Source organism: Panthera pardus, unplaced genomic scaffold (assembly GCF_024362965.1).
Source record: "Panthera pardus isolate Hobbes unplaced genomic scaffold, ASM2436296v1 HiC_scaffold_22, whole genome shotgun sequence".
NCBI classification, from domain to species: domain Eukaryota; kingdom Metazoa; phylum Chordata; class Mammalia; order Carnivora; family Felidae; genus Panthera; species Panthera pardus.
The window spans coordinates 46356896-46383113 of record NW_026526788.1 but is presented as its reverse complement, the minus strand read 5'-3'; the positions used below and the strand labels follow the sequence as shown (position 1 = coordinate 46383113).

The following is a 26218-nucleotide window of genomic DNA, read 5'->3' as shown; positions in this document are numbered from 1 at the left end:
TTCCCCACAAAGACCTCTCCTGACAGACACACACAAACATCGCTAACATATACTGTTCTTGCTCTAGAGATCCTGGACTGTCACATCAGTCGGGCTCCAAGTTTAGAAACATGGTGAAGAGGCCAGTATTGGCTCAAAGTGACCTGGGATGAGTGGCTTTGGCTCACTCCCTCACTGTGTGACCCAGTCAGCCCCTTCGTGTTCCTGCTTCCCCTTCCTTATTTATAATATAATCGTAATGATAGCTGACATTCATAGGGCCAGGGTCCATGCATTCACTGGAACTGTCTCAATCTTAAACACCCCATGATGGATGTGCCTACTTCCCCATTGTACAGATGGAGCAAACTGAGGTACGGGGTGGGGGTGGGGGTGGGGATTAAGGAACTGTCCCAGGGTCTCACAGTGCCAGGATTCAGTAACGTGGTGCAAAGTACCTAGCCCAGGCTGTGGCTGAGGGCACCCTGAGTGATCCTTGGTGTTAATGGAATCCACACACACTGAACTTGTCTCTGTGGACCCTCCCAGTTTTCCAAGATTTTCCAGCTCACCCCTGACATCCCCCGTACCCAGTTCAGGTCAGGCAGAGAGGGCTTTTTCTCCCTCAGCTGCTCCTTGGCTCACAAAGTTCCCTGTGGAGAGACGGCAGGGCTCTGCCGGGCAGCGGGTTAGCCTCAGGTCCCACTGTGGTTCCCCCTCACCCCAACAGCCCCAAACTCCAAGCGGCCTTCCCCCTAGCAATGACCCTCTGTGAAGCAAAAAGACCGTGAATCTCACTGCGGTCGTGCACTCCCGGTGTCCCGCGATCCCCTCTCAGAGCCTCAGTTTTCCCATCTGTGAAATGGGGGTGGCGACGTGAGCCGCTCACAGGTCGCTGAGCGAACCGATCGCGGGGTCCCCGCCCCCCACCACCCTTGCCCTGTGCGGCACGCGGCACCCAGCAGCCCCGGGGCCAGCGCGGGCGGGCCGCGGGAGGGGCGGGCCAGGCCGGGGCCGGGGCCCTGGCCGGGGGGCGGGCGCGGCACGGGGCGGGCTGGCGGCGGGGCCGGGCGGGCGGCGGCGCTGCTCGGGCGTCACAGCGCCGGGCGGCGGCGGGGAGATGCGGCTCCTGGCGCTGGCGGCGGCCGTGCTGCTGGCGCGGGCTCCGGCCCCGGGTAAGCGCGGCGGGGCCGGGCGCGCGGGTGGGGCGAGGGCAGCCCGCGCGGGGGAGGCCGGGGCTCGGGGCTCGGGGCTCGGGGCCCGGCCTGGCGGGGAGGCCCTGCCGCCTCCGGGCCGCCCCCTCCCCGTCCGCGCCGGCGGGCCGGGGCTCCGCGCGTCCCGGTGGCCGCGCCAGTTCGGCGGAGCGCGGCGGCGCCTCCCCGGCTCCCCGCGGCCGCGGTGCCGGGGCCCCCTTCCCGCCTCCGCCGGGCCCCGGGGCCCCGCGGACACTCGGAGCAGCCCCTGCGCCCCAGCGGGGCCAGGCCTTAGAGGGCAAAGCTTGAAGGGACGCGCCGCCGGCCCTAGTTGTTGCTCTGTTTTCTTTCTTTCTCCACGACACTCGGGACCAACGACTGTGGGCACGTTAGTCTGGCGGCAACTTCCCTTTGCCTCTGCGGAGAGCTGCTCAGACCCAGCGCGAGGGGCTGGCTGTGCCCCGGCAACCCAACCCGGGACTTGTCCGTGGGCGGTCCTGGAGACCAGGCCCGCTGAGACAGGGTGTCCACGCCTGGAAGAAGTGGGACCCTCTACCGGCGCACCCTGCTTTTAGCACGGCCCCTACCTGCGCTGCTGGCTTTCTCTTGGGGTGGCTGCCCTCACTTCTGAGTTGCTGAAAAAGTGTTTCTCTTTATTCCCCCGAGCCCTGCCCCCCTGCCTCAGGGCTGCAAAGGCCCTGTGGCTAGAATAATAGTTAATAATGAGTATGTCAATGGCTCTTACATTTCCTGTGTAGTGCTACACAGTAGGTCATGTAATCACAACAGTCCTTCAAAGTAATCATGACAGGAGCAAAGGTTATATATCCAGGTGCCTTGCAAACATCAACTCCGTTTGTGACCTCTGGGGGAGGCGCTGTTATCATCCCCATTTTATAGGCGAGAAAACTGAGGCACAGGCCCACCAGTCGACTTGCCTTAAGTTCATAAGCTTGTAAGTTGTGGAGCAGGGATTCGAACCCAGGGAGCCTGGCCCTAGACTGAACTCCTACCATCTAAGCTTTGTTTTGTGAATAAGGAAGCTGATGCTCTGAGTTAAGTGATTTTCCAAGGGTGACCCAGCTACCGAGTGGTGGAGCTGGCATTTGAGCCAGTGTAGATCAGAGTCTGAAGAGGAGAGACTTGGATCACAGTGGGAAGAAATTCACCCATTGTTCCCTGGCTACCAGGGCAGTGGGGTTTCTGCTGAATCTGAAATCGGTGCAGTGGGAAGGAAATGCTCTTGTACCTGTCCCTGCCTTGGCTGACCGCGACTGCAAGTTTGACTGGGGTGGTTGGGCCAGGCCAGTTGTGGTGGCCTGTGTGGAGTAGGCAGCAGCCAACAGGATGCAAGGGGCCCCAGGCTCCCTGACCACCTTCCTAATAATCACAGGTGCTATCAAGGAGGGTGCCCTCAGAGAGAGACTTTTCGGGGGTCAGGGACATTCTCATGTTTTCAGGAGACTTGAGAGCTGCAATTGGGGATCCTTTAGAGTCTGCCCTGGCTGTGCCCGAGGCCATGCCGGAGGTAATCAGACAGCCCTGCTTCAGGGAGGACTCACCATGTGCCACCCACTCCACTGAGTGTTTCACCCATGACTCCTCACCACGGTGCCCGGGGAGGCTTTATACATTGGTCTGGACTCTTAACCACTGCACTTTTCTGCTTCTTGATTTGGGGGCAGAGTGGGGCCTTAGCGGTTACCTGGTCCCACCCTCATTTTATAGGAAAGGAAACCAAAGGGTAAAATATTTACCAAAAGCCAAGCTGTGGTCCAGAGTGGTGGTTGAGAGCTGCCTTTGAAGCCAGATGGCTTGCACTCAGATGCCAGCTCTGCCATGTTTATGTGAGCTTGAGCAATGGGCTTAGCTTCTCTGTGTGTCAGCCCTCTTCTCAGTAAATTGGGGATAAACAGTTCCAGGATGGGGCGCCTGGGTGGCTCAGTGGGTTAAGCGTCCGACTTCGGCTCAGGTCATGATCTCACGGTTGGTGGGTTTGAGCCCCGCATCGGGCTCTCTCTGCTGTCATGCATGGAGTCTGCTTCGGATCGTCTGTCTCCCACTCTGTCTGCCTCTCCCCGTCTCCCCTGCTCGCAAGTACTCAGTCTCTCTCTCAAAAATAAATAAACATTGAAAAAAAAACATAGCTTGAGTATCAATTGACTAAATACATCTAAAGTGCTTAGAACAGTGCTAGGCATAGAGTTCACACCCAGCCGTTGTTAGCCTCTATCATTGGTCAATGTCAGTTTTTGTCCTGGATGAAAGCTATTTTCAGGTCATGGCCTAATGTGAATGCAGCACCCCATAGGCTAGGTCTGGTAACATCTCTGCTTGGTTCTTGATAAACACAGGCTCCTAGTGCCATGGGTTTTTAAGTAATACAATTGTATTTCTTTCAGAGATTTATTTGAAATTCAGACTATCTTTTTAAAGTTTTTTAATTTTATTTATTTATTTTATTTATTTTTGAGACAGAGGGAGACAGAGCATGAGCAGGAAAGGGGCAGACAGAGAGGGAGACACAGAATATGAAGCAGGCTCCAGGCTCTGAGCTGTCAGCACAGAGCCCGATGCAGGGCTGGAACTCAGGGACTGTGAGATCATGACCTGAGCTGAAGTCGGACGCTCAACCGACTGAGCCACCCAGGTGCCCCAAGACTATCTTTTTAATAAAAATGAGATTTTTTGTTGCTGATTGGTACCCACTATTTGCATTCTTCATAAACGTAGTAACTTCTGGCTGAGTGGGGTCAGGGAAGAAAGAGACCCTGGGGAGGTGACCGTGAGCTGAAGGCTGAGTTGGAGTTAATGCCATAAAATTCAGGGCAGCAGTGAGGAATTCTTGGAGTGAGAGGGAGCAGTTTCTTCAGGACAGAGAAAGAGAATGGGACACAGAGCCACTGGCACATCCCGGTGGCCATACCCACCTCTGTGTCCCAAGCAAGGTGGGTGCCTTGTTTCTGTTAGAAGTCCTACCTACACTCCCCTGCAGCTGGAAGTTTCCCTCCTCCCCTTCATGATGAGTGCTGGAGGGAGGGGCAGGGGCTTTGCTTTGTACTAGGTGAGTAGGTTATATACCATTTGGTACAAAGATGTTCTTTTAAGCTGTTTTCAGAGCTGTGTTACTCCTTCTCATGACATTATGCAAACGGGAACAACAGGGTGAGACCCCATAAATCCTAATCACAGGAATTTGATGTGTGCTTATAGTCAGAATCAGCCACATCATTTGCGGAATCAAGTGCAAAATGAAGATGTGGGGTCCCTTATTCAAAAATGTCAAGAGAGTGACAGCAGAGATTGAGCCAAGTGGGGTGCCCCTTCAAATGTAGGGCCCTGTATGATGCAGATCATACACTCAAGAAGCCCACACTGCTCGAGGATGGGCGTGTATGTCACTTTCTGTAGACCTCAGCTGCCCAGCTCTCAGAGCATACAAACTAATACCCGTATTTTAAAGGTGTTTTCTCATTGGAGCCCACACTTAACCTCGTGAGGCATCATCTTTCAGTTTTTCAGATGAAGAAACAGGCTCTGAGGGTCTCACACCTAATAGCACCAGGTTTCTAGCCTGGCTTTGTTCAGGGCCAACCTCTGGCTCTCTGCCCAGCCCCACCAAGCCACTGGGAAGGTCTGGGCCATGAGTACCCCAGTGCCCAGCCCACATGGGGCACCAGGGCTCCCAAATAGTGAGGCATGTGCTTGTTGAAAGAATAGGGTTCCCTGTGGCCAGAATCTTGTTGCTCTGTCTGGGTCAGTTTCTTCTCTGCCTGTGTTGTCATATTCCTCCTGTAAGAACTGGCCTTGGGGGACCCTTACTGGGGTAGAAAGTACCCTCCTGAGATCCACCAGCAGGCACGGGTGGCTTTGTGGGCCACTATGTGGTGCACATCACCAGAGGACACTGTTCTTTCTGTTTCCAGGCTGCACCAGGTTCCTCCTGCCTAAGGGTCTTTGCACAGGTGGAACCTTCTCTCTCCCAGGAAGATCACTCTTTGCTGTTCTCCTGAATTTTATGTCATGAACTCCAACTGAGCCTTTAGCTCACAGTCACCTCCCTAGAGTCTCCTTCTTCTCTGACCCCACAGACTAGATTAGGATCTTGCCCTGATTTTTTAAAGCCCCGCACCTTTTCTCTGTAGCATGTGACACTATTTGCAGTTAAATACTCCTGTGTCTTTTTCCCGATGACGGGCCACCTTGCCCACTGGATTCTCAGCTCCATGAGTTTAGGAAAGCTGTCTTCCTTGTACATGGCCTGGGATGTGGCTGTTGCTCAGCAAGTATTTGTTGAGCGATTAAGTGCACAAAGCATAGGCTAGGATGTAAGCTGGAGGAAAGGAGAGAGGTGCCCGGGGCAAAGGGTTGAGCGGTCTACCTCCCCCCTTAGTTCCCTGCAATGCAGGGTCACAGAGCAAGAAATTCAGCTCTTCTGGACTCTTAACATACAGAGAGCAAACTGAGGGTTGCTGGCGGGGTGTTGGGTGGGGGGGATGGGCTAAATGGGTGAAGGGCATTAAGGAGGGCATTTGTTGGGATGAGCACTGGGTGTTGTATGTAAGTGATGAATCACTAAATTCTATTCCTGAAAGCATTATTACACTGTATGTTAACTAACTTGGATTTAAATATTAATTAATTAATTAGTTAATTAATTAATTAAAATTAAGAGGAAAAAAAAGAAAAAGACACAGCTCTTCTCTGGGCTGGAATGACTTTTTGACAATCCTCCCTCCTAGGCCAGGAGAGGAGAGACTCTGCCTCGCCCGGGGCTGCTCCCTTGCGTTCCTGGGGTAGGAGGGTGATACCCACCCTCCCCTGTCCGGTAGCTGGCTTGGCCTTTGCTTGCTTGGCTGGCCCCTCTGCCCTGCAGGGGGTGTATTCTCTGCCATCCAGCCCGAGCTCCGGAAGGGGCAGGCCTGGACTCTCCTTCTGGTCAGCCCGACTCCATCTGTTGGGCTTGCCCTTGCTTCCCCCTGTCCTGACTCCCACTGCTGCTCTCTCTGCTGAGCCGTACGGGGCCTGGCCACCACGGTGAGGTGGACGTTACACGGTGCTTTCTTTTCTGGTATTTAACTAAATACCCAGCGCAGCTGATGTCTGCTGGGCACTGGGGGCCTCTGCCGCGTTTTCTCCCGTCTCTCCCCATGCCTGCACGCAAGCTGTGTTCACTGGATTTAATCTAGCCATTTCCAGTGCCAAGCAGAGGGCGTTATTGCAAACACCTGGCTTTCAGAGAAGGCTCATCACAGGCCGGGGGGACCCCTGAGAGCCTGTGTCCTCTAGCAACGCTTTAAGGCCCTGAGGGGCCTTTGGGCCTGAGTTTCAGTCACCCACCGCCCATACCCTTGAGTTGAAAGTGGGTGTAAATATCTGGGTTGGTGACACACGTAGGGCCAAAGTGAGCCTTCCTGTGTATTGATTTGCTACGACTGTCGTAACCAAGTGCCACAGACTCGGGGGGGCTTTCAGCACAGTCTTGGAGGCCCGAGGTCTGAGATCAAGGTGTTGCACATTTGGTTTCTTCTGAGGCTCCCTGTTTGGCTTGCAGATGGCCGTCTTCTCCCTGCCTCCTCATGGGGTCTGCCCTCCGTGCGTGCACATATCCGTGCCCAAAGTCATCTTCTTATAAGGACACTGGGCGTGTTGGATTAAGGTCCTCCCTAACAGCTCGTTTTAACTTAATCACCTCCTTGAAGGTCCTATCTTCAAGGACCTTCAGTCACACACAGTCAAGTCCTGAGGAGTGGGGATTCGGGCTTTAACGTGTGGTAAAGAGAAGAGGAGGGGCCAGTTTAGGCAGATGGTTCAGTCCATTGGCTTCGATGGGAGCTGCTGACTCCTGGCCAGAGCCACAGGAGTGCAAGGGTTACTCGTTTGCCTCCAGGATGGAATCTGGCCTCCCATGGGACCGAACATTTGGCACATTCTCCTGGTTTCAGTCACTATAAATAATCCCTCCTTCACGCAGCGTTAATAGGAGGAGACTGGGGTGTGGGGTCTGGGCTCTCTCATCCCACCCATATTGTTTCAATTTCCTGCCTTCCCCAGCTCTCCTTGACTCCAGTGGGGGGCCTTTGGAGGCGGGCGGAGCTGGGCTTCAATCCTGGAAGCCAGCTGCTGCCTCTCTGCCGCTCTCTGCCTGCGACGAATCCCAGGACAGAGGTTGGAGTGGGTCAGCCTGCTGTCCTGGCTGTGTGGCTGCTCGCCAGGGAGCCCCTGCCCCTGTGGGGACTAAAGACAGAGCCTTTGCAGTCAGGAAGGACTTGGGCTAATTTAATATGTTGCACAGGCAAGGTGCAGGGCAGATGGACAAGGTGCAGGGGAGACGGGGTGGGGGCAGTTCCTCCTCTGTTGTCTTACATGAGTGATGTCTGGCACAGTGAGATTGTGACTAGAGAATGTGCACCTGCCTTGGTTGTTGATGCCCTTCATTCCCAAAGTGTCTCCCTGGGCCTGCTTTGTCCTTTGCTGCTATAGACACAGAAGTCCTCATTCTTTTCCACAAGGTGAGTCCAACCTGCCACCAACCTTTTTCTTGTGAGTTTATGCCCACCTATTTTTTAAGGTAACAAAAGGTGGTCACGATGGGGTTAACACTGAATGATGGCCCCCAGAGATGTCTGTGTCTTAATTCCTGGAACCTGCGAATGTTACCTTATGTGGCAAAAGGGACTATGTGGATGTGATTGAGTTAGGGATCTTGAGTGTCCTGGGGGGCCCTGGCTTCTAAGAGAGGAGAAAGAAAATGAAAGGAAATTGACCCCCCAGTCATACCTCGGAAGGTATTCTGTTTATGAACTCGATAGCAGAAGCCACATGGGAGGATTAGCTTATCGCCAGGATTTTTACAGTGAAGAATATTTTCTATGTGAGAACTTCCCACCCCAGCAGACACAGGGCCTCCTCCCCTTGCTCCTCGCAGTGGAGGGGTTCAGCCCTTTCTTCATCTTTTTCGTCCTTCCTCCTTGCATACCTGCAGCCCTGGCCAGGGTTCAAAGCTTCTGGCGATCCTCACATCAGGACCCGAGCCCCTTCATGTGACCAGAGGTGACATTTGGGGCTGAAAGCTGTGGCTGGAGATGACCCCCCAGGGACACGTGCTTGTGCAATGGGGCGGGCAGGGAATAGCGTTTGCTGCTGTTGGGCCCTTGGCAGTGCAGGTTGAGGACAGGGGATGCGGTGTGAAGACAGTCTTGCTTGGATGGAAGGAGGTTCTGGGCATCCTGTGTAAAACATCCTTTCTGGGCTCTGCCTGCCAGGTGACGAGTCCGTCTGTGAGCCCCAGGGCAGGACGGCCACACTGCAGAGCCCCTGTAGTCCCCATGCAGCACATCTCCTGGGGGAAGGCCTCTGTGAGCTCTGCTGGTCAGGCTGGTCCGGGTGGGTGTTGGGGTGGCTCCCTCAAAGGTGGGCAGAACGGCAGCCAGGGAGGGGCAGCCCTTGGGGTGGATCTAAGAAAACAAAGGACAGGAAGTAGTAGACCAGGTCTGGAATTTCGGAGCATCTTCTGGGTTGTTGGGGGGTGGGGCGGTTCTCCCAGCTCTCCCTGTTCCTGGGTTCGTTCATTCTTTATCCCTGCACTGCAGCTCTGAAGCTGTGGATCCTAAAGCCACTGAAGACTTAGAGCAAGAACCTAAGAAGCCTCTGTTGTTCCAGCTCCTCGGTGCTGGTTTAATGCCCACCTGACCAGTACTGACGCTCTGCCTTGGTTACAGTTGAAAAAGCTGAGACAGGGCAAGGGGCTCGGAAGGCCAGCTCCTGGACCCCCAGCATTGCCAGGTCAGGCAGGTCGGGACGAAACTGATCAAAGTGGACCCTGGGAGGCAGGCTGGTGGATAGGATGTGGCTGGACATTTTTAAGAGATTTCCCAAACCCAGATCTTTTTTGTTTTTTTTTTTTTTTAACATTTTAAAAAAGTTAATTTATTTTGAGAGATAGAGCAAGAGCACGTGGGAGGGGCAGAGAGAGAGAGGGAGACAGAGAGTCCCAAGCAGGCTCCACACTGTCAGTGCAGAGCCCGATGCAGGGCTCAAACCCACGAACCAGGGGATCACGATCTGAGCCGAAGTTGGATGCTTAGCCCACTGAGCCACCCAGGCGCCCTAGTTGCCTGGATTTTAAATGTCAGCAGCTAATTCAAAATGTTTTTAAACTATGTCTGGGCCAGATGGTCAGTAGCATCTCCTGTGAATGGGATGTTTCAAGGGTGAGGACATGGGAGCCTGCAGAAACCCCCTGTCCCTGCCATGCTCCTGAAGGAGTCCTTCCATCCACCACAAAGGAGTGAGTGTGGACAGGATCAGGGTGGCCTGCCCCTCTGGCCATGCAGATGGCTCCTGGAGAAAAGACGTGCTGTGCGTCCTTCTGGGGAAAGGCAGGGCCTGTGCTCATTTTCTTCTTTCCTTTTTTTCTCTGCAGAGGTGTGTGGGGCCCTCAATGTCACCGTGTCCCCGGGGCCTGTGGTTGACTACCTGGAGGGGGAAAATGCCACTCTTCTCTGCCACGTCTCCCAGAAGAGACGGAAGGACAGCTTGCTGGCCGTGCGCTGGTTCTTTGCACGCCCCAACTCCCAGGAGGCCTTGATGGTTAAGATGACCAAGCTCCGGGTGGTGCAGTACTATGGGAATTATAGCCGCAGTGCCTTCCGGCAGAGGCTGTGCCTCCTCGAGGAGAGACGTGGGGCACTCTACACACTCTCTGTTTTGACCCTTCGGCCAGCGGATCAAGGGCATTACGTGTGCAAAGTCCAGGAAATCAGCAAGCACAGAAATAAGTGGACCGCCTGGTCCAATGGCTCCTCAGCGACGGAGATGAGAGGTAAGGGCATGTTCACTCTTCGGGGGAGAGAAGGGGTTCAGATCTGTGGTCCTCGCTCCAGTCAGCGAGATAGGGGCCCCCGGATGACTCTGTTGGGCTAGAATGCATCTTCGTGGCCTCTGTGGGCCACGGCCGTGTGAAACAGGCTGTGGGGATGAGGGTAGCCCTTTCCTTAGACGCTGTGGCTAACGTAGAAGTAAGGAGAGAAAGGAGCCAGTGCCTGGCCCCATGCTGCCCAACGTAACCCTGAGTAAAACCCTCACGTCTGAAAGATTGGACTGGTTATGTGCATGCTACGCCCCTAGGTCAGGTCTGTGCAGGCTTGCTTGCTTTGGCTAGAGGGTGCTGGGTATCTGTGGGAGGAGCATGCATTGGGAGGTCCTGATGTCAGTTTCCGGGCCTCAGAGCAGGGCAGGCTGGTGGCTCTCATCTGTTGCCCGGAAGAAGTGATCCAAGCCACAGGCAACATCTCACTGAGAAATTCATCCCAAAGCACGCAAAGGACCAGAGGTGGCCCTCCCTTCCTGGAGAAAGATAGGAGGCATGGGTTGTGTCCTGGAACATCTCGACTACCAAGTGCCATATTTGAGGGTTATCATGTTTTTAAATCACAAATGTTCTACAGTTTTAATAAGACTTGCTTTTGGGTGCTGACTATTGCATTTTTGATTGCTTCTAACTTGAATTTGGTCTGGTACAGGATAAAGAGGATCACAAAGTAAAGCTGATGGTCCCAAGTGTGGGAAAGAATCTAATTTTATTATATACATGTAATATAATGTTAAAGGCATTAGTGATGCTGTTTTGATAAGCTTTTTAAAAGGGATACAACTCAGTTGTAAAAAGGTTTTTTTTTTTTTTGATGGAAGGAGAAAGGGTATTTTTAATATCCTATATGCATAAGGGACATGTTAAAGTAGATAATTTATGTAGATAAGTGTTTAGTACAACTTTATTTGCCTTTGGAGTTTGCTCATTATAATGTTCTTAAGCACAGAATGATGTATTATCTGAAATGTGCACATTTTCTCCCTAAGCATATTCATTCAAGAAAACAAATGACTATTAGTATAAATATATCTTTTGGCACAGAAAACAGAAAAATACATCAGATGACCAAAGGCTGAGGAGGGAATCCACTCTGAATATCCACTTGGCTCCGAAACATAAAGTCTCACGCACATCCTTTTTATTTTTATGTCACAGTGTATTCTGGAACTGTACGTTACAGCTCTTGTTAGGAACGACTCTGTGCCAATCAGAAAGGGTGTAAAGATTTCCTACATTCAAGTGCAATCATCTCGGTCATTATTTAATGCGAATCTACCCTCAGTGAGGGAAGCTGGGTTCCTTCTAGAATGTTCGTTTAGGTACCTGCGCCCCAAACCTGAGGTAGTTCTTACGGTTTCACTGAAAATACACACCTTTTCCCCCCTTCTTCTTCTCCCCCACCTCCCCCTTGTCTTCCCTTCCCTCCCTTCCTCCCCTTCCCGCTCTCTTCTCAGAACCTCCTCTCTCTTCTTCCTCTCCTTCCCTTTCAATCTCCTGTTCTTCCCGTTTCTGGTTCTTCCCCTCGTCCCTCTCCTTCCCTTCCCTTACTCTTTTCTTGTTTCTCTTTCCTCTGTCTCTCTGTCTGTCTCATGCTCACCAACCCCCCCCCCCCCCCCCCCGCCCCGACCCACACACCCTCTGACGGCTCACCTGGAAGTGATTCTAATCTCACAGCAGAGCTGGGCCTCCCTTGCTGTGTCTGCTCCGCCTCAGAACCTCCTGCTCCTCACACTGCCTCAGCCTCTGAGCAGGACTGTGGTTTTCTGACAGGAAGATTAGAAACCTTAGGAAGTGATGACCATGCCTTCTAGAATATTCCACACAGGCTTCAAGGGGACTACATCAGGAGGGTTAAGGAAAGGTAGTTCCAAATACATGACCCGAAAGCAGACTGGCTTGTTTAGGTTGGAACATGTCCGCCCCAGGCTGGGGGGAGTGTGCGGAAGCTTGGCTCTCTGTCCTTCCTGGGCAAGGCGGGGGACAGGCCCGTGGCTCCAGCCTCCTGGGGCGCCTTTCCCCAGGCCCTTTCCCTCGCTCATTTCCAGGGGCCTTGTTTTCCTAAATCTTCACCTCACATTAATAATTGTTGTATGGAAAACCAGAACAAAACAAACACAATGGGCACGTATTTTTGTGTTATAATACTGAATAGGAATTCTCAGAAGTGTTTTGGAGTAAGTGCCTTTCCTCTACTGGGCCCCATATTCTTTCTTTTCTAATATACTCACTTTGCTCTCCTCCTTCCTATGGGCTTCTCAAGCCATTCCCAGGAGAGGGGAAATTTTCTTGGGAATGTTTTCAACACTACCCCTCCTCACTGCCCTTCCTTGACCATGGACTATTGCACTCTCCTTCTTGCATACTCTTTTTTTTTTTAAATGTTTAATTTATTTTTGAGAGAGAGAGAGACAGAACATGAGTGGGGGAGGAGCAGAGAGAGAGGCAGACACAGAATCCCAAGCAGGCTCCAGGCTCTGAACTGTCACCACAGAGCCCGATGCAGGGCTCGAACTCACGAGCTGTGAGATCATGACCTGAGCCGAAGTCGGACGCTTAACCAACTGAGCCACCCAGGCGCCCCTTGCATACTCTTGATGTGAGAATAAAACTGCTTGTCTTTCACTGTGAACTCCCAGAAAGAAAGGTGGGTGCATACTGTCTTCTCATCTCACTGTTGAAAAAGGAGGTTGATTCATACTGTATATTGAGGGGATGGTTCCTGGCACAGAGCAAGTGTCACAGGGTTTTACCCTGATTTCCACATGTTGGTTGTTTTCTATTGCAAAAATAATATAGTTCAATTAGAGAACTACTAAACATGAAGAACGTGAAGAAATAGGTTTCAGGGTTTAAAGAAGATAAAAACGACTTGTAATATCTCCACCCAGGCGTAACTTAACATTTCAGTGTAAATCCGTATAGTCATTTTTATGCAAATAAAAATTAAAAACCTAATTCCACTCATACCATAAGTACTATTTTCTGACTGGCTTAGTGTGCACATTTTCCTGTCTTGTTAATTATGCTCCCATCACATAATTTTAACGGCAGGATAGTATTCCATGATGCGGATGTACTACAGTTTATCTTTTCAGTTACTGTTATTGGACAGTTAAGTTGTTCAAAATTACGGTCGGTAAATCTCCACTAATGTCCCTGCCTTTTGAATAAAGTCTTGGAAATAAGATTGCTGGGTCCAAAGGAATACTCAGTTTAACGATTGGTACCATTTAGATTGATACAATTTAAGGAGGTGACTTGACCTCTAGAGTAGTTAATGAATTCATATACCCACCAGAATTGAAAATGCCTTTTCCCTGCGGATTGGTCTATGTAATATAGACTTTTCAGAGATGATGACGGTGATGATGATGATTATGAGTGCCTGGTATACAGCTGATGCCTAATAAGTACTTGATGAATCAATGAAATGCTTTTTGATAGCACTTCTTGCCATGGATGACTTTGAGGTAGGCATGACTTGATGATGGCACCTTCTCTGGAGAAGTCACTTCTCTTTCCCTTGGCCCATTCCAATCATATGTCATATTCGAGGCCCTTGTCCATCCTTCCTCTTCCATCACAAAGGACTTCTTTGTGTATGCTAGCCCACAGAGATCTATCTCACATCTTAATATCCCCAGTTTCACTGCCATCCCCAGAAGTAATCATTGTCAGTCCGTGCTTTACATCTTTCAAGTCCGTCTTCTGTGGGCACTCAGTGCCCACCAACACGTATGTATTCTAACAACACTACACTTCATGCTGTACAAGCATTGTTGATGATATTACTTACACTTTTTTGTGATCGATATCACATAGCCAGACAACGCCAAACTGCACACCATCATCCCCTTAGTGCTGAGGTCTTAGGAAGCTTCCAATTTTTCATTAACACAGCAAGTGCTTCGGTGAACACCCTTCTGCACGTTTTCAAGTTTTTCTGTTTGGTTACATTCTTGGAAAGAGAATTGCTGGGCCTAAGGCTATGCATATTTAAATTTTTAATAGACAATGCCCGTATGCTCTCCAAAAAGATTTTGGAAATTTATGCTCTATCATCGCATGATAGAGTCTATTTCCCTGAAGCCTCATTAACAATGGATATTATTAATCTTTTTCATTATTTATCACTATGATGGGAAAAATAATATTTCCTTGTTGTTTTAATTTTGATTATTATATTCAATACAATTTAATTTCAATTATTATATTCAATTATTAGTGAGGTAGTGAGATTGAAATCTTGTCATATGTTTATTGACTATTTAAAAAAATTTCTTCTGTCAATTGCCTGTCCATAACCTTTGCCTGTTTTTTAATTGGTTGCCGTTTTTTTCATATATATATATATATGTGTGTGTGTGTGTGTATATATATGTATATATGTGTACGTATATATATGTGTATATGTATATGTAATACACATATATATATACATATACACATATATATATATTTTTCTGATCATTAATTCTTTTAGCTGCTATAATGGTGCAAAATTTTCTTCCAGTTTGTTATTTGACCTTACACTGTGTTTATGTTTGTTTTTTTTTCTTTACCATATAGATATTTTACATTTTCAGATATTTATGTTGTTAGATTTGCCATTTTTTCCCTTTATGGTATTCCTTTTTTCAGTCATATATATTTTTTTAATGTTTAAATTTTTTTTGAGAAAGAGAGAGAGAGAGAGACAGAGCATGAGCAGGGGAGGGGCAGAGAGAAAGGGAGACACAGAATCTGAAGCAGGCTCCAGGCTCTGACTTGTCAGCACAAAGCCTGACACGGGGCTCAAACTCACAAACCGTGAGATCATGACCTGGGCCGAAATCAGATGCTTAACTCTTTCAGTTGTATTTTTTATTGAGATGTAATTTATTCAATAAATTACACATAGTACCTTGGCTTCATATATTATCTAGGAAGCTTTTTCCCACCTCAAGCTTATAAAGGTATTTTCTGTTTTCCTTTAATGTTTTTAAAGGATTAAAAGAAAATTTTACTCTCTCTCTTTGGAATCCATTTTTATATATGGTGTGGAATAGTTAACTTCCTTTTTGTTTCAAAATGGCTATCCTGTTGTCCCTACGTCATCTACTGAACAGATAAAATTTCCCTGTTTTGAAATGTTACATTTTCATGAGTTAAATTCCTACATTTAAATGTAAACTCCATACCTCACCAATATAGCACGATTTTAATTATTAGAGAATAGGGCAAGTCTCATTAGTTTTAAAATAAATGTCTTGCCTAGTCTCATTTCATTTTTTCTTCAGCTGCTCTTCCATAGTTTTGTAGAAATTATGTTGGGGTTTGATTTTATTGGGGTTTAATTGACTTTATAAATTACTTTGGTGTGGGTATATACATCTTGTACGTCTTTATGATTTTAAATGTTCCTATCCAGGGACCTGCTGTGTTCCTTCATGCATGCTGGCTGATATTTTTAATCATTCGGTAAAGATGTCTTAATATGAGTCTTGAACATTTTTTATTATGTTTATTTCTAGGTATTGCATGCTTCTAAGTGGGATCTACCCCTTCTCCCTACGTGCACACACACACCTCTTTTAAATTGGCTATTGCTGATTTATAGAAAGCTTGTTGACTTGTATTTGGCAACATAATAAGTTATCTTATTTTTTCAGATATAGACTTTTTCAGTTACTTCTCAAGGACGTCTGCAAGTTGATATCTCATTTGGTTTTGCTGACTTTATTGCGTTGGCCCGTAGTGAGTCATCTACCTGTACTCTTTTTGTTGACAGTTCTGGGAGTTTTACTTTGACCATTTTGGCTTTTACCTTGACCATGTTTTCCCATCTAGCCCACATGGCCCCTGCTAGTGATTGTCAGTTGGTCTACTGAAAAACCAGCTTTGAGGTATCCATGACTTTTTTGTGATCCCTACTAGTAAGCCTATCAGAAAAGCAATTGAGTTTGGCCTGACAATGTGTCTTAGTAATTTACCTTTTCCTTTTTAAGTTTCTTAGAACGCTTTTAAAAACCCAATCTCAAGAAATGAGCTATCAAGCCACGAAGGCCTGGAGGAACCTTAAATGCATGTTACACAGTGAATGAAAAGCTACATACTCTATGATTCTAACCATATGACATTCCAGGAGAAGGCAAAAGTATGGAGATAGTGGAAAGATTAATGTTTGCCAGGGGTTGGGAGGGAGGGATGAATAAGTATAGCACAGAGGATTTTTATAGCAATGAAAACATTCTGTATGGTACTATAATGGTAGATACATGTCATTATTAATTTATCCAAACCCATAGAATGTACCGTACCAAGAGTGAACCCTAAGGTAAACAATAGACTGGGTGGTTTTGATGTGTAATTGTAGGCTCATGTATTGTAACAAATGTACCCCTCTGGTGGGTGGGGGTGCGTTGACAGTGGGGGAGGCTATGCATGTGTAAGGGCTGGGGGGGTCTGGAAAATCTTTGTACCCTCCCCTCAATTTTGCTCTGAACCTAAAACTGCCCCCCAAAAAATAAAGTGTTAAAAATGATGATGATGATAATAATAATAATAAAACCACCTAGAAACTTGTCAGAGATAGCCTAAAGTTTTAAAACCTACTTTCCTACTTTTTTTTTTTTAAATCAAGGTGTTACTGACTTCAGGGTTCTCTGACTCCCAGGTAGAAACAGACACGAGGCCAAGGGTGGCATGGATAGCATTACTGCAAGCTCATGTCCGGGCGTGAGGGAGACAGCCTTCGTGAGAAGGATACCGGGCTGCTCCCTGAACAGTGGCTGCGGAAAGTGTTTGGAGGGGCTGAGGCAGGAAAGGAGCGATGTCTAAACATGTAAAGGTGGGGAAATACGCAGGCACAGTTAACAGCACATGCTCCTTCACACATAGTAAGTGTTATTTGCCTGTTCCGCCTCCATCCCCGGGTGTGATTTTTAGCATTATAAAGATAGGAAAAGGTGAAAGGTCAGGGCTGTGGTCCACTGTGGCTCTGACTAGTCTGGTCTGGTCTTTGCAGGAGTTGCAACTCATAGCTTGTTTCAAGTTCGTGGCTTCTGGCTTCCTGATTCAGTGTAGCGCCTGCAAGGTGGGCTAGAGAAATGGGTGATCAGAGCGGGGTAAGGTTTTCTGCAAGTTCGTGTTCTGTAAAACAGGTGGCTCAGAAAGGAAAACTACCAACGGGCAGGCAGGCAGATACTCAAAGAGCTTTCATTTTGAAACACTGAAATTGTAAGGAGATTAGGGCCTAGGACAACTTTATCCCAACCTGTGGCAGGGGCCTCAGAATCCTTGTCTCAAAGGCACTGGGCACGCCTCTAACATTGGGTACCTTTCCTACACTCCAGGACATCTCACTTTTCCTTAGCTGGAGTTCTTTCTTACCTGTGAATGGTCACCACTTAAGAAAGGTCAGATGTTCTCTCTGAAGAGGAGAGGGACAGAAATGTGATCAGCAGGTCTTCGGGTTGAAGAGGTTATTACTGGGAAACTCACTTGCCAAGCTGTTGAATAAATGTAGCTCATGGATTTTAATGTGGTGCCACGACTGACTTTTCATGAATGCCGATTAAAGTTTAGCATCTTTTTAAAATTAAAAAAAAAATATTTATTTATTCTTGAGGGAGTGAGAGAGAGAGAAAGAGACAGACAGACAGAGTGCGAGGGGAAGAGGGCAGATAGAGAGGGAGGCACAGAATCTGAAGCTGGCTCCAGGCCCTGAGCTGTCAGCACAGAGCCCAAAGCGGGGCTTGAACTCACGAACCGTGAGATCATGACCTGAGCCGAAGTCAGACGCTTAACTGACTGAGCCACCCAGGTGCCCCAAAGTCTAGCATCTTTAAATTGTTTACATCTATGATAGTGGAATCAAGTATTATCATCTGTCAGTCCATATCCCTTATGCTTTGATTTGATCTTTTGAAGGGGAGAAGAAGGAATGGAGTCACAGGGGGTTCAGGGAACTGTGTGTAAGCCAACACATCCGTGCTGCATCCCTGGGATGGTGGCTCCTTATAAAGTCCAGCTCATTATCTATATGCCCATAAAATGCTTTATAAATGTCATACAAAATTAAAAAAAAAATCCCAAGCCCAAACCAAATAACCAACTCACCCCAATATCTGCGGTGTTATTGGCTTTACTTTGTTCTCTATATTTTGTTTCCCCAAATTTGGGGTAAGTCCTTGAGCAGGTAAATGTGGCGAAAAAAGCAAGTAGCAAGTTATTGGAAAAAAATCTGCACTAACATATGAATTTTTCATGGCTTTATTTTTTTTTCCTGGAGACTTCTCTGTAAGCTGGCTAAGAAATGTAAGTTGTATTAATTTGAGGCAAAGCATAACTTGCCATTTTATGTTTTAACTGTGCATATTATTAAAACATGATGGAAAATGGGGATTTTGAAGACAGGGGACGTAATAAATTAAGGGTTATCTGCAAATCGCATACATGTGAGATTGTGGAAGGGGGCTCCTGACTACGGGGCTATTGGTGCTGTGTGGTACAACACGATATGATAAATAATGAAAATTGAAGCACAACACTATATGAAATTGAAAACTATAATGAAAATTGAAAACATGTGACCCTGTAGATGACGCCCTGTGAATCGCGCTCAGCTTATCTTAGAGAAATTGTCATACCAGATGATCGATGTTATTTTTATGACACAGAGGGAGAAAGAAAGGTAGAGAATGTTGTGCAGATTACTCAGTTGCTTGGGCTATATGAGCATCTTACTGAGCAAGAAGCCTTTCCTGCAAAGAAAATGGATCAAAAAGTCCTAAGTGACACATGTCCTTGAACCCTCTGGAGAAGTTTCCAGTGGAAACCAGGAGGGTCAATGTTAGGTTTGATTTCATTTAACTGTTTAATCAATGACATTGAAAAAGGAGCACACATCACCCCAATGAATTTTACAGAAAACACAAAATTGGGAAATGTTTTCTAATGTCAGCGAGGAGTAGAAACGTAATAAAAATGAATCCAGAGAGGTAAGAAATACAGGCAGGGAATAACAGAATAAGATTCAACTTGGAAAATGGCAGAGCAACACATCTGGGGAAGACGTAGCACAGGCGCAGTTGGAGAGTCAACGGGAGGCTAAGAGGCTGTCGTGAAGGGACCTTGGTGATGGTGGCAGTGAATCAGGTGTGTGTCTGCAATGTGATATGGCAGCGCGAACAGCCGGTGTTATTTCCATCCACGTACAAATTGGCCTGGTGCCCCTGGGGAGGAAGGCGGCTGTGTCATGTGTACTGCCCTGGTGAGACTAATGGGGACCACAGCAGTCCGTTTTGGGAACCTCATTTCCAGAAAGATCCACTCAAACTAGAGAAGAGAGGCAAAGCTGATAAGGAAATGAGTGGCAGCCTCCAGAGAGGTGATCAGTTTAGCTGAGGAAGCTTTGCTGGGCTTAGCGAACAAATTGCGTCGGAAAATAACACATTGACTACGGTGCTCGGTGGTGTTGGGTGAACTCATTTATCCCTTCACTCGGCGGGCATTTTACTGAGCACCTGCTCTGTGCCAGGATCCTGCTGTGCTGGAAACTTGGGGAAACATGGGTGGATCTGTCTGTAAGGGGGGCAGATACGTAACAGTGTATGTGCAAGGGTCAAGGTGTGCACAATTTCAACACACAGGAGAGCCTCTAAGGATGAGGGGGAAGTCAGCGCCATTTCCACAGGGCAGGAAGTGGGAGGAAGTGGCATCTCAGTGTGTGGGCACCCTGTAACAGTGGGTCAGGACAGCTGGAGTCTGAGACGGAGTAGGGGTGATAACCTTGGAATAACTAGGGGAGGCAGGCAGTGCTGATGGTGGAGGGGTTTGTACTGAATATTAGAGAATTTGCACTTGATTTTGTAGGCTATTCTTCTCAACCTTGCCTAACGATTAGAATCACCGGGGCCATTGTTAACATGAAGATTCCCAAGCACCTGCCCAGGGGATTCCAGTCTACTAGGCCTGGGTTGGAATTTGGAGATTTAACAGGAAGCCTAGGTGATTTTATCATCAGGTGGTTTTGGGGGCGGGGGCGGGGGTGTCCTCTGCTTTAGGCCTTGGAAAACCCACGAAGCATTTAAGTCTTCTGACAGATCCCTGTGTTGGCTGCTCAGGGCATGGGTCCCTACTACATTCGGCGGTAGGAATGGAGGGTCATGAAGAGGTCAGAAGAGAAGTCTCTAGTAATCGACTGGGTATGGGCAAGAGAGCGCTTGTGGCCGGCCCCCAGAGGTCTAACTCAGTAGTATGAGCAGGGTGGTGCCTGCAGCTAGTCCACGGGGGACGTTCAGGATGGAGAGCCAGATGTCTGGAGGCCACCCTGCACCGATGCCCGCTAGGGACACAGGCATGTGGAGCCGAAGCTCCTATCTGATCCGGCAAGTGACATCCGAGTCAGGACGCTGTAACCGTGGGGGTAGATGAGCATCCCAAAAGGCAGGGGTGGGGGTAGAGCTCCAGAAAACACCAACATCTGGGGCAAGCGGAAGGAGGTAGCTTGGCTTGGTGTTATTGGTCCGGGCTCCTCCAGGCCAGCCTGTTGGCCACCTGGGAAAGGCAAAATGTGCTTAGTAGAAGGGCAGCATCACAGGATGAAGGCACAGCAGCTCTTTGTCAGGAGGCCAGAAGGTCAGTCTGTGGGAAATCCAGAGGAGCACAGGGTCCTAGGTGGGGACCAGTGCATTCACCTTGATCCCCAGGGGCCCAGCGAGCCTTGTATCTTCCGCTCCAATAACAGTCATCTCTAGGTAGTATCTTCTCTCTCATTCTTCATGAGTAGGTAGGATACAACAATGTCAATAGCAGCGTTAGGTCCTGCCTGACCCCAGGGACAGCAAGGGGTGGAGCCCCGAGGGCTCTGTACCCAGGAGTCATGTGGAGATGTAGGAAGGGTGCAGTCGACAGAACAAGGCAATCAGGATGGAAATAAAAGAGTATGATCAGAGGTTTGGGGGTAATTCCCAAGAGGGAGATGAAGAGGCCCAGTGAGGTGTTTCTTGAAGGGGGTGATTTATTGGGGTGTTCAGAGTTTTCTGACTAGATACACCAGTGCAGAGATTTTCCAGCATTGTTGATTCTCAATGCCCTTAGGTCAAAAGAAATAACTGATAATTTTGCTTTTTAAGGAGTCGAGCCCATCAGTTTAATATGAATATTTCTGTCCTAAAAACAGAGAGCATAATACATCCCTAGAGACTGAGACAAGCTATTCTTTTTAGTGGAAATTCCAAAATCACTTTTGAAATGAGGTGAAGATTTGATATTTTAGGGGACAAAAATCAATGCAGAGTAACGTGTGGCTAGTTGTGATATTGTTGTGTTTTTTTTTTTTTCAAATAATGATACTTTCTGAAGAAGTTCACTTTATTCTGTCCCTGTCGATGCACAGAAGTACCCGACCCTGTGTTTGTTCCCCACGCTCAGTGTTGACTGGTCACTCGCTGTGTGCATCAGGCATACAGTTCATAAATGAAGTCCACTGTCTTCCCATTACTGGGATGTTAGGGTCCCTATAGCCCCTCCACATGCCCTTTACCCCTTCTATCCTGTGTCCCTGCATCTAGGCACTTGTGTTTCATCCCTGCTCTATTTAGTAATCCTTTGACCTCCCTGCTTCCCAAGGCTGCCTCTGCTTCCCAAACTTTGAGGGTCTCCCTGCCATTGTGCCTTTTCCATCCAGCTTGATGCCCCCATGGCCCCCCGACTTGCCCTCCCTGCATGCTGATTTGGTATGGTCCCTCCCAGGACGTGTAGACACGGTAGAGTTCTTGACATGAGAATGGCCCTGAGCAGGGATGAGAGGCTGGACTAGCTCCTAAGCCTGATTTTCTTCAGGTGCCTACAGGGGAATTTCCAAGATGAAGCCCAAGGTCTGTCTGTGGGGCTTCCTGTCAAGGGCAGTCCCTGGTGCAGACCTGGGTGCCGTATGTCCTTCACGGTGACTGAGCTTTGAGATCGGCTGGTTTGCCGGATCAGCCTGCAAAGGCCCTTCACACCGGTGGGCATGAATTTCCAAGGCTTGCGACAGTGAGGTGGCCATTCATTTTAGGCTTCTCTTTTTTTTTTTTTTTTTTTTTTATTTTTTTTTTTTTAACGTTTATTTTTGAGACAGAGAGAGACAGAGCATGAACAGGGGAGGGGCAGAGAGAGAGGGAGATGCAGAATCTGAAACAGGCTCCAGGCTCTGAGCTGTCAGCACAGAGCCTGACGCGGGGCTCGAACTCACGGACCGCGAGATCACGACCTGAGCCGAAGTCGGACGCTTAACCGACCAAGCTACCCAGGCGCCCCTAGGCTTCTTCTCTTAAGGAACAGCAGCTTTGATTCCCCAGACCTCATAAAAAGTTATCCTCGATGGCTTTTCAGCCCAGCTCTGCCACCCACAGACTCAGAAGACTGGTCTTCTGAGCCAGAATGAATCTGCATACTTTCAGATGGAGGCGTCTGCATTAACAGTGAAAATGCTAATAATAGAAGCAATTTGCAAAGGCTGTTCTCCTGCAATTTAATCAGTATTTCAGTCTGACCCCCAAATAACATATTTTAATAAGCCAAATTGCTATTTGACTTAAGATGATATAAATAAGCTTTAAATGTGGGGAGTGAACAAAGCAAATGGAAAACTCTGTTACCCTAAAAGTATTTGGGGGCAAAGATGAAATTATAATTTCTTATCTGACTATTTAACCCCAAAATGTTAGAGGGAATTTAATAATTGGATCTGTAAGTACAACCACAGGGAATCAATATTTCAAGTTTCAGTGGAAGAAATTAAATAATTCCTTTTTCTCCAGAGACAGAGAACAGATAATTAGGAATGAGATTTACTAAACGTTTAGTGCTACTGCTTAATTAAGCAAGCACACATCATGATGTTGAAAGTGTCAACAGGTCCAGATACTCAAAGGGAACAAATTGACAACGGGAGTGTAATTTAAACTACACTTGAAACACTTCTTCAGTGTGCCTGCCCTCACTCCCAACTGCCATGGTCTTGGAAGAGTTGAAGAGAGTGAAGACTTAAACAAACCTCTTTCAAGCCCCCTGCTTATGAGCCTGTTATCGCTGTACTTTCCTTAAAGAGAGGGATGGGTGGAGTGATCCCCACCCTCTCAGGGCCCCAGCTTCACAATCCAGAGAAGGAAACAGGTCGACATGTGCACAGATCTGATCGATATTATGGACAGAGCTAATAAAAAGGGAATGTCAGTGGGCCATACATGAGGGTGATGCTGGCTTGGGAGTAAGGGAGAGAGCTCAGGATACGTTCTTGGAGGAAATGAGAAGGTCACCTAGAGGACGCGGGATTCCACTGGGCCATAGGGTGAGGAGGGCTATGGTCGCTATGGGCCATCCATGTCAAGAGACGAAAACAGGCTAAGCAAAGCTAGATAAGGGAGAAAAGGAATTTGCAGATAACTTGGTGAAATTGGATGCACGTTTGTGGCTGGTGAGGGCTGGAGGTGGGCAGTGGTTAAGAGCCAAGTTTGGCACGGTAGACCTGGCCAGGGACCTTGACTCCAGGGACCCTGCCAGGTTCTTCTTAAATGCACCCTCACACCTGACACTGTACGTGGTACACAGAAGGGCTCGGTGCTGATTTTTTTTTTTTTTTTTTTTTTTTTAAGAAAGAATGAATGAGTGACCCAAGCTCTTGGGTAAACTGCCATTTTAATTAATTTTCATTAATGGCAACAGGGAGTGGAAGGTGGTAGTAAGAAAATATATAGACCTGACCCGGAGTCGTAACTGGAGGGGGCAGTTACCAGGCCCTAAGCGTCAGTATTTCCTAACCATTGTTTGGGGATATACACATGGTCTTTGTCTTCTGTAGCTGATTCCATTTCAGAAGGCAACCTTCTTTTCCAACTGCTCTGTTTAATAGGAAGTCTATTTAGTATGTTTTTTTTTTTGTTTGTTTCCTCTTTTGCTTTGTTTGCTTTGTTTTTAGGAATTTGTCCTACAGTGGATGCAAAAGAGGAGTGGCTCGAATAAGACAAAACTGGAGCTTTTCCGTTTCTCATTAGCTGCTCCCTGTAGGTCACTCAGAGGTCTTATTCACATATATGGCTTTGTCTGAGCCCCAAGAGAGACTGCCTTTGGCCTAACTCTTAGAGACACAAGGGGGAAGTGAAGCAATCGGCCAACTCCGGAGAGCAGAGACAGAGAGAGTCCCTGTGTCTCCCTGGGGTTACAGTTGCCTTCCCTGAGAACGCTGATCCAGTTATAAATAGTGGCCACACTGCTACATCTTAACAGGGTTTTCCTTGGGAAACCATCTCATCATTGAATAAGAAGGGGTAGTGAACTGAGTATATTCATTGTTGAATTTACAGCAAAAGTGTTGACTCATCTTTATTTTCTTTAAGGATCTTCTCTTGTGAGTACTTCATATCACCAACCCTTCTGGTCTCCTTTTCCCTCCTGTTGATCTGTGCAGGAGGCTGCCTAAGCAAACTGAGGCAGGGAGGCATCTGCTGTCTGGATTCCCACTCCCTCCCTGCCCCCCACCTCCCTGAGTGCAAATCAGTGAGGTCTACATGCCAGGGACCAAAACTTTAAATGGCTGCCCCTCCCAACTCCAGTGGACTGAAGAATCGTCTTCTGCTTAAGGTCTTGGGACTTCCTGCCTTCATTCTATACCAAACTGAGAACTCAGAGGCCATAGAATGAATCACGGCAGGCTCAAAGTACATAACTTCGAGGCCAGAACTTCGCAGGGAAGTCAGGCTTGGGGGCCTGTTGCTTTCATGTGAAGGGAGGTGGCAGGGTAGAGCAGGTGTCTCCCTGGCCTCTCTTCCCAGCCTTCCAGAATGTGACCATGTCATGGTCCCAGCACCAAGTTCCTTTTAGAGGAGGCCTTGACCACCATGGTGTGATGTTTATTGCATTTATTTGTTCGTTCAAAGTGACCGTGATGTATAACGGGCCAAGAAGGATTCTAGGAAGTGAGGAAGACAGATGTAGTCCCAGCCACCATGTACCTTCCGGTCAGCTAGGAGTGGCAGATAATGACCAAGATGAATGAGAACACATTCTGCAGGGAGGGAGGGCGTGAAACACTGCGTAATCATTGGAAGAAGGTCTCTCTGACTCAGATTCTCCCCACTTTCCAAGTTTGAGTCAGCCACGTGGGGAGACCTATATCAATCGTTATAGATGGTCTGCCCTTTAGAAAGTAACTTTCTTGAAAACTGTGTTCTTTTGCTCTGAGACATGCTATGAGGAGGGCACCTGTTGGGATGAGCACGGGGTGTTGTATAGAAACCACTTTGGCAATAAATTTCATATTTAAAAAAAATTTAAAAAATAAAGGGGCCTTTTGGAGTTTTTGTAAACAACACTCATGCGATGGGCTTACTCCTTAGTTTTTGCAGTTATTTTGTTTTCCCTGGATTAAACACAGAGGCATTGTCTCAGTTTTCAAGCTCTGGACCCTGCCCTGGACTAGAGGAGAGATTGAGGCCCAGGGTCTGTCTCCTCATCAGTTGACTCCCCTCTCCCACATCTCCTTGAACTCTGTGCCCGCCTCTCTACTACGAGTGGGTGAGGCAGGCAGGCTTCTCGAAGTGGAGTCCCGGGACCTCCAGACTCAGGATTTTCTGAACGATGCACTCCCTCATCATGCACATTCCCAAGCCCTCCCTAGATTTCTCCAGTCAGAAGCCCAGGGGTGATGCCTGGGAATGTTCATTTTAGCAAGAGCCCCAGTTAATTCTACTGCACACTAAAAGTTTTAGAAATCTTGGTCTTTGGGCACTCAATGAAGGTAACACCCTCTGTGATTAAAATCGGTGTAACCTGGGAGGAGAATACTGGGAGGAGGCCCAGCCTGTCCTGCAGTGAAAGTAGAAAGACGACAGTGTGTCTCTTGAGCTCAGGCTGGTCTTTCCGTGTCCTTGCTGTATGCTCCCTGAAGCCTCCTCAGCCCTCTGGCTGTGCCAGGACCCTCTCTACACTCCTCTCCATCAGTACCTGCATTCTGGAGGGCTTTCTGTATCAGAAATGTGCTGTGCACCTTCCTTTGGATGTAACCCACGATTGCAATTTAAGCTCCTTTAATTGTAGGATCCTTTGTTAGAGGAGCTGGGGACACAAGTGAGCAGATGAGAAAGAGTTTGGGAAGAAAGGGAGCCTTTCCAAGGCCCCTAAAAATTCTCAGCCACCTGTTCTACAGATG

General features: G+C 48.1%; 1 protein-coding gene across 2 annotated transcripts in view; it reads left to right on the top strand.

Moving 5' to 3' along the window:
- Positions 1-1020: 1020 nt before the first annotated feature.
- The window catches only part of VSTM4 (V-set and transmembrane domain containing 4), a 98303-nt gene continuing 73105 nt past the window's right edge, over positions 1021-26218 (top strand). For both annotated transcript variants that reach the window (XM_053909686.1, XM_019444892.2), the window contains exons 1-2: positions 1021-1154; positions 9598-9996. In XM_053909686.1, coding sequence (XP_053765661.1) covers positions 1100-1154; positions 9598-9996 — 454 coding nt within the window. In that variant the 5' untranslated portion in view covers positions 1021-1099. The remainder of the gene's footprint in view (positions 1155-9597; positions 9997-26218) is intronic.